The 13,461-nt window shown below is 38.5% G+C and overlaps 1 protein-coding gene across 2 annotated transcripts in view; it reads right to left on the bottom strand.

Annotated features, from left to right (window-relative positions):
- Positions 1 to 2,076: 2,076 nt before the first annotated feature.
- LOC135770956 (sialate:O-sulfotransferase 1) overlaps positions 2,077 to 13,461 on the bottom strand; it is a 35,232-nt gene continuing 23,847 nt past the window's right edge. For both annotated transcript variants that reach the window (XM_065280915.1, XM_065280916.1), the window contains 4 exons: positions 9,958 to 10,129; positions 7,199 to 7,363; positions 6,288 to 6,488; positions 2,077 to 5,923 (listed from right to left, as the gene is read on the bottom strand). In XM_065280915.1, coding sequence (XP_065136987.1) covers positions 5,571 to 5,923; positions 6,288 to 6,488; positions 7,199 to 7,363; positions 9,958 to 10,129 — 891 coding nt within the window. In that variant the 3' untranslated portion in view covers positions 2,077 to 5,570. The remainder of the gene's footprint in view (positions 5,924 to 6,287; positions 6,489 to 7,198; positions 7,364 to 9,957; positions 10,130 to 13,461) is intronic.

Raw genomic sequence — 13,461 nt, 5'->3', positions numbered from 1 at the left:
AATCACCTTATCAAAACGTAGCTAAAGCGTATCGACTACTACACTGAGCTAACGTTACTGTGTTAAATTAATTTAAACACTGTTACACTGCAAAAAATTACTTTCTTACTTTTTGTCTTGTTTTCAGTAGAAATATTAAATCAAGATGTTTTTTCTTGATGAGCAAAATTAAGTCTAGTTTTTAGACAAAAAATACACAATTTAAGTGAATTTGTGCTTAAAATAAGCAAAATTATGTGCCAATGGGGTGCAACTTACAGTGCATCACAAGGTTTACATTTATTTCCAGCCTGATCTCACGAGAATTCGTTGATATTTTACGAGTTGGCTAAATTGTATGAATTCACACTTAATCGTTAATCGTGCAAAAATGTACGATTATACAAAAATAAAAATAAATAACAAAACCCCACCCCTAACCCCAACATCACAGGGACAAAGGCAAATCATACAAAAATCCACAAATGTTGTTGTCATACAAATTAATCCAAATAAGCCACCTTGTAAAATAAGTACAAATTGCCAGAGATAGAATCGTTATTTTAGAATTTGTGTTCCCTGGGTTTGAATCCCAACCTTTAGCACTGCTGACACAAAAGTAAAGGAACAATGTATAGCTATAGAAGAAGGAAGAGGCTCAGCATTTGACAACAGAAATTTTCGAACCATATTTAATTGGAACAGGGATTTTCGTGTTTTATACAGATAAAGTACAAAGTTAGGGGCTGATCACACCAAACGCCTTTATGGCAGTTGCAGGCACCTTTTTTGAAAGATTTTGTGTGGGCAGTGAGCGTTACCGTGGGTTCACACCAGCCACATTCGAGGCGTCAAAATCGCGTCTACCTCGTCTAGTTTGGCGCTTGAACATTTTGAGTTTACTCGCTTCATTCGCGCGTGAAAGCCGTGAATGAAAATCTAGTCATCATGACATTCACGTGGAAATTTGCATCATGGTAGAGGCTTCTGTGCCTCCGCTCACTTTCAGTAATCACATCACTTCTAGAACAAGCTCCTGATTGGTTAACGCGCCGTGTTTTTTCCGCCAGAGTTGAAATTGTTCAACTCGCGCATTTGCCGTGGCAACGCTCAATTGCTCATGACGCGGAATCACATCTACTGCACCGCACTAACTGTACATTCACACGGGGCGAAAGCATTAACGCTTGATGAAAGGCTTGCCTGAAGCGTGGCCAACAGCCAACCACAGTGGTCGCAACCTATGCTCCGGTCTTCCATAAACGTAATTGGCTGGCTCTGCCTAGGTTATTTGCATTAGGCGATCTGATTGGCTGACGCACGCGTTGCCGCTTGAAAAGTTGAGAAATTTTAAACTTAAGTCTAGTCGCGAGCAACGGCACTGACGCAGCGCCGACAGATCCACAATTCAGTTCGGCAATGCATGACGTCAACCATTAAAAGTGAATGGGAAGCGTCAATGCTTACGCCCCATGTGAATGTACCGTAAATGCCTCATTTGCGCCGCGAGACCTCCAGATGCGCGTCAACGCATCTTCACATTAACTTAACATTGAAATATCTCGCGCTTGACAACTCTACCGCAGCTGGTCTGAAAGCAGCATTATGCTCCCAGTTTATGGGCATTGAATGCTTTGCGTTTTTTGCCGCAGCACGCATTTTTGAAGGAGGGCTGAGAGCGGAAAAGCGCCATTCACGTTTTCCATTGTCCAATCAAAGTCACTCACTCTATCCTGCGTTTTTGTGCACCTCTCACCCTCGATCAAGGTCAGAGCAAGTGTCCTCTTTTTAAAGTTTCTGCTAATATGATAGTTAACAGCAAAATAGCGCTCAAGCATCAATATTTGATTGACAAGACAGTTGACAGTATTTGCATAGCAATATAAAAAGTCCAATGTGACAAAAAAAGGCAGTGCGATGCGCCTTGCGTTTCCAACCGTTTGAAACGCATTTGGTGTGATTGGTCCCTTACAATGCAAGTTTAAGTTTATGCCTCAAATCCTTTGTGAACAGCCCATGAAAACTTTGAAAATGGCTTAGATTGTCATTACAGTTTCATATAATACTATCAAAAGAAGAAGAAGAAAAAGACGCACATTAGCATCATGAATTTTATTGTATTTTCACGACAGCAGTAAAACCTTGGGGGCCGGCCCCTCTTTAACAGCTCCACAACTGAACATTGGTCACCGAATCTTACCGAGGAATAGTTACGAAAAAAGCCTTTAAAAAAAACTCATTATCCCTCTTGTTGTCATTTCTTTGCTGAAAAAAAGCAATTTCCTGTTGTGGTAAGATCAGCAATCATAATTCATAAACGAAAACATTTCTTTCATAGAATGAGGCACTAAAACAAAACACATACACACACACGCACAAACAGTACACAACTGCACACTAACATAACATACCCGCATGTGCTGGAGCAAACTGCAACATGAGCATGGAAATCAAAATCCTTTTCGTTTAGACATTAATCTGTCACAGTTCTCCAGGCAGGACACAATGACCTCAGCACCAAGCCTGCAGGAAATCACTGTGAATTCATTTATAATTCATACTGGGTGCACATCATTCTGTTCTCCACACCAGAGGCTTACCGAACCCCTATTTTAAAGAATTCAAAGCTCTATGAGACCAGCCTACATTCAAATCGGATCTATTTAATGAAATATGAAATATGTAAATGCTTATCATACCCTTGTTTGATTTCAGGTAGCTTGGGACAGTTTAACCTGAATGCACCATTTATAATGATACAGTATATCTATACAGTACAACCTTTGAAAAGTTTAAGGTTTTTTTAGCATCTTCAGTGTAGTAACCATTTGAGGTTTTTAAAAAGGTATTCCCATCTATTCTGGACTCTATTCGTTTTGCATGTCATGGTTCATCTAATACATCTTACAGGAAACTTAGAGGACAAGTGCACAGATTCAACGTGGCATTACGTAGTGGATTCTACCAACAAAGCGATACATATGGAATAAAGGTACATATAAAAAATAAAAGTAACAGTTTAAGGTGAAAATAAACATAAACCTATGGATCAAACTCGAAATTACACACAAATTAACACTGGTTCAATTTCATTTCCTTTTATCCATGATGTTAACTGATAGATGATTTGTGTCTGGTTAAATAGCTCTGCAGAAACAGAACCCTGTGGGACTCTAGTACTGCCACTACAGCGACATTGTCTGAATTTGCAGCTGATCCCAGTTTGGTGATGTGTACTGTCATATTAACACAGCTCTTAATCCATACACATCTGGAGCTTGCTGCCGGCATGCTAATCAGCTCTGAGAGGATTAGCATCAGGCTAGCATCATTCTATCAGTCCAGCTGAAAGCTTAAGTCCATGTTTCAGAAAGTTAGCAAGATGGGTACAGTCACCACCCATTTGATTTTGATTGCTACATCATGCCATCGCACGTCTTCAGTGTGACACCTGTTTTCATCATTGTGCTACAGTACCTTATAATATTTCTTAGAACAGTGGGTTGTTTATTGTCCATTATGGGCTTAAACATTAACTCATTCCCCGCCAGCCTTTTTTAAGTTGCCTGCCAGCATTTTTTTGCAGTTAAAAGATTAACAACGATTAATCGCATACGAAATAAAAGTTTGTGTTTGCATAACTTATGTGTGTGCACTGTGTGTAATTATTTTGTATATATAAACACACACACATAGATGCATGTATTTTAGAAACATTTAAATATGTGTGTATGTGTGTGTGTGTGTACCTGGTAATTATCACGTTGTGGGGATGTCCCCACAAAACATGGAAACCAGAATGTGTGTGTGTGTATGTATGTATGTATGTATGTATGTATATATATATATATAGATAATAATTACACCAAAAACTCACAAATATATTCTGGGTTCCCACCCACACCTTAGTTAACTTCAAATTCAAGGCCCTTTCAAGTACTTTCCAGGTCCAATACCCTCAAATTCAAGGACTAAATGTGGGGACACATTTCAAGTGAGAGCAAGGTTACATTGTGTTACCTTTTAAGACACATTGTTACAGTTTCCTTTGGAGGGAACTCGCGCTGCGTCACTGCGGTGACACTTAGGGGACGCCTGCAAAGGCAAGTGCGTCTGAATGTGTATATCAAATTCAACCAATGGTGAGGCTTAACGACAAAGACAGGGTGACGCGGGAGCCAGGAAGTATATCGCTAAAATATTGCCAAAGACCCCATTACAGGTATGCAGGAAGTATGGCAAGGGAGACGCAGCGTCTCGTTCCCTTCTCAGGGAATAGCAGTTACATACGTAACCAGAGATGTTTTGATGTGTCAAACACAACTATGCAAAAAAGCATTTTGGTATGAACATCGGCATACAGAAGATATAAGCATTTAAAGTGAACAGTTTAGCACGTGTGCTTAAAAAGTCCAGAATTTTTATGATATTATCCTACACTACACAGGGAATATGGATTTTTTTCCAGGTAACTTCTTGCATAAAATTGATTCAAGCACTTTCAATGACCTGTATCTATGTTTGTATATTTTCAAAAACTTCCCAGGTCCTTGAATTTTTTCCCCCAGATTCACAAAATTTCAAGGATTTCAAGGACCCGTAATAACCCGGTATATTATGCAAACACAAACGTTTATTCTGTATGCGATTAATCATGATTAATCTTTTGACAGCCCTATTTTTTGTGATTTTTCACAAAGTTTCACAAAATGCCTTCCGTAAATATATAAACATACAAATATATATCAATAAAAAAACTGAGCCTATGCTCTTAAACAAACAAACAAACAAATAGGAAAAAACTTTCATCCTATCTTCATTTGTTCTCTTTTTATAACCTCTTAAATATGAGTAGGTTTCTTCAAAAATACAAAATTTAAAGCAAAAAGCTGAATTTTGTTAGAGTTTAGATTCAGAACGAAGATCAAAACATACACAGAGTTTAAAATGTTGTTGGATTCGTTTTTGCTAGCGGATAATAACGGAATTACAGATTACCATCATTGGCAGCAAAATGTTTTCTTTTAATTGACAAGATAACTCGTCAATGGTGGGGAAAGAGTTAAATATGTCTTCCATACACAATATGGCTTCCATACCAATCCTGAATATGCGGTGACATCCTAGGCTACTACCATTGTAGGGTTTAAGATATCGCCATTGAAATGCTCTGAAACATGTTAAACATTCAATCATAGTTAAAACCTGCTCTTAAATACAGTAGTAGTCAATGTTTACTACAGTAATGAAATGGTATTTTATGTTATTGTGGTAAAAAATAACATTTCTATTATTGTAGACACATCTGATTAGTTTAAAGGCAATAACTTCCTCCCATTGACTTGTAGTTGAAGTGTATTAGTAACAAACTAGATAAGTTTCACTCCAAATGCATAAAAAAACTTTACATTTAACACCAAACTAACATGTTCTTCCTTTGTAAGAGCTAATCTTCGCAGTTATTCCCCACAGCATTTGATCTAAGCACTATTTCCCCATTACTTGGGAGGAAATCAATTTGAACTCCAACGCTTGTCTCGGACATCATAGTTTCAGGCCCTGAATGTGAAATAGCTCTAATTCTGGGTTAATCATCTTGGAAGATACTCCTGTGGTAATCCAGTATGGTTGCTAGCTCTGAGGGCCTGGTCCACAGCGCCGATGTAACCGTCAATCAACCGCTTCATATCTGGGGTGAAAGGGTCGAAGGTGGGTCGCCGCGCACCCGAGCGCTTGAAATGCCCATCCTTGTTGCACTCGGCACAAAGGAGACGTTCCTCACTGACGCTGACGTTGAGGAACGACGTGATGGTTCGTAGCGTGGGCACCAGCGATTCCTGCAATTCCTCGTAATGGACCACCAGAAGTCTTTTCCCGTAACGCAGCCAGTCCAGTACGTGAGAAGCCCACCAGGATGCATAACTACCCACAAACTCTGGCCATTCTAGAAAGACAAGGAAAGGGAAATGAAGGGGAATGAAATATTACACAGAAAAGCGACTTTGCATTCAAGCTATATATGCGTGTTCTTGGAATCGAACCTACAACCTTTTACACTGCTATTGCAATGCTCTACCAACTGAGAGGGCATTTAAAGCATATTTAAATATATTGAAGATTGTCTAAAATAAGTGCCAGAAAAAGTAGTGCGAGGTGTTACATTTAAACCTTATATTTCTATACGTTTCACAAAAAAAACATGAATGGAAAAAAAAGAGCCGTAAAAAATGTCCATTATCGAAACTACTTGATTACTTATGTTTACACAAATGTGCAATAGAACCGAACTTAAAATATGTTTGTCATACCTTTGCTCTTCCAGTGCTGATCAGAGGCATAACCGAGGTGCCCGGCACACTTGCGGTTGAACTCGGCCATGAGCGAGCGGTAGGGGTTTCTTATCAACACGATTGCTGAGTCATACATTTCTATATCCCGCTGGCCGCTCTCATGCGTCTTTACGCAGATGGTTCTTCCGCTCTTCCAGTAATCTTTCTCACCTTTGAAGCCTGCACAGTTGGATGAAAAACAACATTAGATTATACAGCCAAGTGCACGGGGTGTTGCTCTGTGTCGCCTCTAAACCCAAACAGATGCATCTCAAAAACTGCATCAAAAATGGTGTCGAGGTAGACGTGAGCATCGAGATCGCCCTTAGGCAAACGTATCAGGCTCAGTGATGGATTTGAAAAGGCGCTGTGACTTCGAGGCAGGTCGAGTTCTTTAATGATGCTCAATAAAGTTTGGCATTTGAAAGAGAACCGAAGGTCAGCCGTACCCACTACATCCACACTGAGTGAAAAATGAGTTATTTCACATCAGCTCCTTAAAGCTGAAGTGTACTTCTGTGCTAGAATCAGCATAAATGATGTTTGCTTTTAAAAAGGTTTCCTGAACACTCTACATCTGTCATTGATCACTAAAGTGCCCAGCCCAATTCACAACACTGAGCCAATGATTTTTTTATGGCAATAAAACTTCATTAATGCCTAGCTTTTATAAAAAAAACCCTACTGATGTGCACAGCAGAAGAATAGAAAATGTTAAAGTATGTGTCATTAGCTCATTAAAGGACATTGCGGTGATGATAAACACATCCCATCAAGTGCTCATGCAATAACTTTCTGAGTGGCTGGATTTGTGGAACAGATCGCAATAGAGGTGATGTATGTGAGCTCCTAAAATGACAAGATTTATGATCGAACGGCAATAACTTTACCTCTGTTGTAGAGCGTGCCGTCGAAGTAGTAACTGCCTGTGTAGTAGCCTGTGGCAAGCTCGATCAGGTGCCGGACCCAGGTGTTCCCAGCCCCAGGAAAACTGGATAATGCCACCACTGAGCTTGACTTCTCCGGCAGAAATTTCTTTTCCGTGCATCTAGAATCTTCAATGGGATATCGTATGTCATTGGCCACATGATAAACTAAGCTAGTAAATAAATACATGTGACCGGTGCTGTCTAAATCAGTCGGAATGTGCACTGCACTGTCAAATTTTTTACTTAAGGTTTAAGTGGAAAATGTTGATTTTGGTTGAATTTGAGATTTTCATAAAATAAGTTTGGTTTCTGTTTTAAAACCTGCAGAAATGAGAAAAGAAAGTTCAAGACTTTATTTTAAGAAAAATGAAGTGTGAACGGGGTCACACACCGGACGTGAAGTGCCGCGCCACGCCACGTCTAGAACAACTTGGAGGTATCGTACAGGAGGTAAGTGCACCTTAAATAGTGCAAGGTTAGTCAGATAGCGTCTACTTCAAAATGCAAAATATACGTTAGCAGACAATGTTAATTGCTAACGATTTGGGACAAATATGATGTTATTTATGTGAGTGGCGCTCTGTGGAGCGATAGGGATTTAAGCAGTGTCCAGAGTCATAGCCAGACGCTCATTTATAGAAAATAATGTGTTCTGTTTTTACATTTATGGCACAGCATGATTCTTCTTGTCCGGTGTGCGACCCCCTTGAGACTGATTGACATTAAAACATTTAATATGAGCCAAAAAGGCCAAAGTATGGTCCATTTATACATGTGCGCAAGGGTCAGCATACAGTACATGTGACAAAATGTGCCTCATCAAAAGCGCACTTTATGTGCAACGCCAGATTTTTGTTAAAACTCGTGTACATTGTACATGCAGGTCCCGTATGCATGTATGTAGGCCAGAAAGGTATTGCAAATGTAAATTGTTGCAATGAAAATTGCAAATGGGTGATTCTCAAGAAATCCAGATTTAGAAGGTGTCCAGCATCAGCATTTTTTAAAAGCCCTTGAAGACAATATTTTTGTTTGCACATACAAGATTAAGGTCTGAACGTAATATAACCATTGTTTTATAGGATGTAAAAATATTTCCTATAGAATTATTTATATTTTTTAGTTTATCATTATCAAAACTTATCACTACCGCAACATGATATTACATTAAATATATGCATTTACAAACTCATGTTTCGGTAATGAGAACTAAAAAGTTGACAAGGTACTATGAAAAATAAGAACTGCTTATATGGTAGCCATCTTGAGTGTCACAGTCAATTATGTCCCTTCCAACAATTTTTTTTTTTTTTTGAAAATGTTAGTTCCTTGAAGGCTTAAACAATGATTGAAAATTGTTGCGGAGGATGAGAAAATTGGTCTTGGACACATTTATATTCCTTATTATTGTCTCTACATTCACCAATGATCACCAAATACCACATGTTTCTTTACTGTAAATGTTTATAGTATAACATGCACTGAAGCTTTATTTTTTAGATTTTTTATTATAAATATTTCCATGTCAAAGAACCCAAATCCAGTCATGGACACGTTGCGGTAATTGAAACGTTCCCCTTAAATGTGCAAAAAACTAAAAAATTGGTTTGTATGATGTCATTTGAAGTAATGTGCAACATATTACATGAAGAGATGTTTTTAACTGTATTCTTATTTTGATACTCTTACTTTGCATTTACTTTTTTATCAAAATTTTTCATGACACCTCATAAGTCTTAATTTCGCGAGAATCACCCAAATGTAAATTATTGCAATTGTAAATTGTCGCAATGCGCATGCGTCGGAAAATTAAGACATGAAAACTATTTTGCTTGCACTTGACTGATTTTACTCTAATTTTTCCCAGAATTGATTTTCCTGACACTATCAACTTCAAGCAGGTGTAGTTTGATTGGACAATGAAAAGACATGAAAAACTTCGTCTGCTTTTCCACTCTCAGCACTCCTTAAAAAATGCGTACTGCAACAGGTGGAGAAAACCACAAGGCGTTCAGCATGCATAAACAGCGCGCATAACGCTCACTGCCCTTAGAAAATCAGGCGCATGCAACTGCCATAGACGCATTTGGTGTGATCGGCCCCTAACTCTGTTCTCTTCTCCTCTAGCTTCGTTTCTATTCCTATTTGTAAACTTAGCTTTGTGTGCTATGCTTTTTGTTGCCTCTTAAGACAAAATGTTAAATCTCCCTTATTTGTATGGAAGTCACTTTGGATTAAACCATCTGCTAAATAAATGTACAGTACATGACCCCTTTAATATTTGAAATAAAAAGTACCAGTACTGTACTGTGCAGTATCAGTACCTTTTATTATTTGAGGTAGCAAGCAGTTCACCAGTTGCTTTGTTCACAGCCGTTTATGATATTTACTTTGTTCCACCAACAGCATGATCAGACATATACATTTCAAGCACGTATCAGTCTCAAAGCATTACAGATATACGTGTGCCTTTCAGCTACTGTGTTTTGTTTCAAAAGTCACTGTTCCCAACTCATACATTTCACTCACATCACAAGTTTTTCATGAAGGGAACGGTTTCATAAAACACTATAATAAAAGGAACCCGTTTAAAACTAGCATGGTTACGTCTCAAGGCCAAGCTCTACGTGAGAGGAATAAACTGTCCAAGAAGGAAATTCCAAGCACTGAGGCAATTATTAAGACCAGAGACTGTCTTCATATAGTAGCTGATGTCTTACCTTGAACCGGTGTTTGATAGACCTGGAGGAAGAGCTGTTGGGAATTCTGTGTGGATATACTGCTGTTATCCACGGCACAGAGTTCCTCTCTCACCGGCTTGTGGAGAGTAAAGTGAGGGGTGGCAAAGCCACAGTAACAGTCTGGCTTTCGGATCATAGCTAAAGGAAACTCCTGTGAAAATACACAAAATATAGAATTTTGAATAAATATGAAAGGCTGACAAACAATTACTGTGCCAACAGTAATTAATATTTTTAATATCTAAATCCAACTACTGAGTTTCCAGGCAAGTTATTGTGGCAGACAAAACCTGCATCAAGTTTTGCAGCTTTTCAGTGTCATAAAAATAATTAGACCTGGAAAAACACATTTTGAGACCCCAGATTTGTGATCCTATCTGTTGCGTTTCATCCAGCTGTCTGTGGACACACAACACTAAAAGCTAAAAAAAAATGTAAAACCTTATATGTGTAAGTTTGAAGCCAACAGTCAAGCCCTATCTCTATACACTGTAACTTCAATTTACATCTATTGTTAATTAAAGCTGAAACTCTCCCAAACCCTTCTTGTTGTTTATTGGCTGGTACACTTTGTTATGTTTCGTGGTGGTAGGTTTGACCACTTTGTTTTTGTTGCAGTTTGTGGAGTCTGGGCTGTCTACAGAGACCGCCTTCTTTACAGTGTGTTCAGGGGACAGGCAGCTAGCAGATAGTTTACTGTATGAAACAGTGTTGTTTTCTTCAACGATGACGATAACAAAATTATTTTGTTGACACACCTATTTTTATGCCGTTAACGCGACGATGACTAGCTAAAAATGTCTCTAAGGTGACAAAAACATGACGAGACGCTTTCGCGTTTTCGTTGACGAGACAAGATGGAACGGAAATGATTATATCATTTCTGCCTATATTTTGCGTGAAATCTATCTGTTTTTTCCTAAAAAGTATCAGCAATGCTGCCGCTTCCTATCCTTGTTTTGGGTCAACACAGTCTCACTCGCGCCCACCACCCAGCTTCTGCCATGCCGCGCACGCGCACCAGATTTCAAACAACAACACACCTGCAGCTGTGGCGTGTTCGAAGGACCGTGGGTGACGCCAATAAACGGGAACAACGAGATATGGACATACTTTCCGTATAATCCATCAGACAGAAAAACGGAATGCATATTGGGAGATGACGGTAAATGTGGCCACAAACTAGGTGGCAAGAATACCACCAACATCAAGCTGCATATGAAGGCTCATCACGCTAATATTTTTAAAGGTAACTATCAAGTCACGCTTTTAACATATCATATACATTCAATTGTACTCGACATTCAGCTTGTGACACATTTCATGGTAAGCTTAAGGTTTTTACATGTATCTACTTGTCAAACCTAAGCCCATTTTCAATACGTTTTGTGGTGTATGTAAATAACAAGGCAAGGCACGCGTTTCTCAACTTTATAAGCGAGGTCTCAGCGTAACACACAAACTCAACATGACTCACACTCACACTAAACTTTTTTGTTATGACATGCGCAGAAGGCACACCGACTAAAACAACGGCAAGCCCTCAGGGACAACCTTAATGCACATTTTAATAGTATTAAATACACCTAAATTAATTTGTTAAAAGAAAAACTTTTTTTTACTAAAATTGACTTAAACTTGACTAAAACCTTTTTGTGTTTTCGTCGACTAAAACTTGACTAAAACTATAAATTTTAAGTGACTAAAATGTGACTAAAACTAAAAAGCGTTTTCGTCCAAAAGACTAAGACTAAAACTAAAAGTGCTGCCAAAAACAACACAAGTATGAAACAAAAAATGTTTTATGGCCTAAAACGTGTGAATTTGCTTAGAGCACCATTAACTCTTTCACCGCCAGCGTTTTTAAAAAAAGTTGCCAGCCAGCGCCAGCGTTTTTCATGATTTTCACCAAAGTTTAATGCCTTCCAGAAAATGTTCTTCTTTAAATAAATAAACATACAATATACCAAATGAAAGAACAGACCCTCTGCTTTCAAACAAAAAAACCCGTTTCATCCTACCTTTAGTGGTTCTTTTGCAATCAGCTTTTGAATATGGGTAGGTTTTTGCAAAAACACCACATTTTGAGCAAAAAGCAAAAATAATTCCATTTTTGTGACGGACTTTTCATAGAGATCCCATCCAGAGCGATCTTAAAAACAGACACGGACATGCAGCAGCTTGCCATAGGGCAATACTTCCGGTTTTAAAAAGTTGCGGAAGGGCCACCTGGTGGATAATAGCGGTATTGCGGAAAGACGGAAAATCTCGTCATTGGCGGGGAAGCGTTTTTTCTTAATTGACGAGATATCTCGTCAATGGCGGGGAAAGAGTTAAAGGACCAAAACCATCTTTTGGAAAATTTTATTGGAAGTATAAATAAATTTTATTCAGAGCCGAGTCCCGTTCGTTTGCATGAAGGGGGTGAGGTTTATGACTTGTATTGCAGCCAGCCACCAGGGGGCGATCAAAGAGCCAGCTGCTTAAATTTTCAAGATGTATGTGGCACACCCATGTGAGATACGTTTCCATAACAACAAGTAAGGTGTTAACTTGGATGATATTAAACAAGCGCAACTTAACTAGAAACAATGGTTTTCTTATGTATTTACATTTAAATCGAGCCTTGTTACCGCTTTCCGACATTTTTAATATAACAACGCCTCTCCTTCTTCTTCTTCTTTGTTTTGTGCCTTCTCTCCCGGCTGCACACGGGATAGTAAACTGTCTATTGATTTCACAATTCAAAATCTTGGGGTAAGTAGTAGTTCTTCCGGGTACTTTTTTTAATATTATGAATTTGGATATACTACTCGCTTTTCACCTACAATGGACGTAGGCATTTTCAGATGCAGAAACTATCAGAAAAAAATTGTCAAAATATGTAAAGCTTTGCACCTAAATTCATTTATACCTCAAAGGTACATATTGGTACCAAATGCATACATATACCTAATGGAACATATTAAACATATACACTTCTTAAAGTGCACTGCCCCAGTGACAGCTGGGGTACATATTTTGACAATTTTTTTAAGCTGCCTAATTTAAGCTGTTGGGTGCGGACAGATTTGACTTTAACCAACATAAAGTAACTTTGCTAGTAACTTGCAATTCGATAGAGAATAAGCAGCTTTACCCTAAAGCTACACAATTAGATTTTCAGCTAAGGAAAAGAATAAATCAATTGATCATGTTGCTGGAGTGGAACACAACATGACCATCTGATTAAGAGGCTCCAAAGTTACAACATAACCAAAGCACTAAAGCAGCAAAGAAGATAGATTACAAGTAAATTTGTTGTCTTTGTCAAATTACAGCACACAGTTCAGAAAATCATGTGGAGAAATCTGTGCAACCTCGAATATCAGGTGTGCACCTAGCAGAGCAATAACTAAAGCAAACTGGGCAACCATGTCCAATCCACAACAATCTAGTATTGACACGGTCGGTCAGAGAAGCAAAATTTTATTTGGTTTCAGA

This window comes from Paramisgurnus dabryanus, chromosome 8, assembly GCF_030506205.2.
Source record: "Paramisgurnus dabryanus chromosome 8, PD_genome_1.1, whole genome shotgun sequence".
In the NCBI taxonomy this organism is placed as follows: domain Eukaryota; kingdom Metazoa; phylum Chordata; class Actinopteri; order Cypriniformes; family Cobitidae; genus Paramisgurnus; species Paramisgurnus dabryanus.
This window is presented reverse-complemented; position numbering and strand designations above follow the sequence as displayed.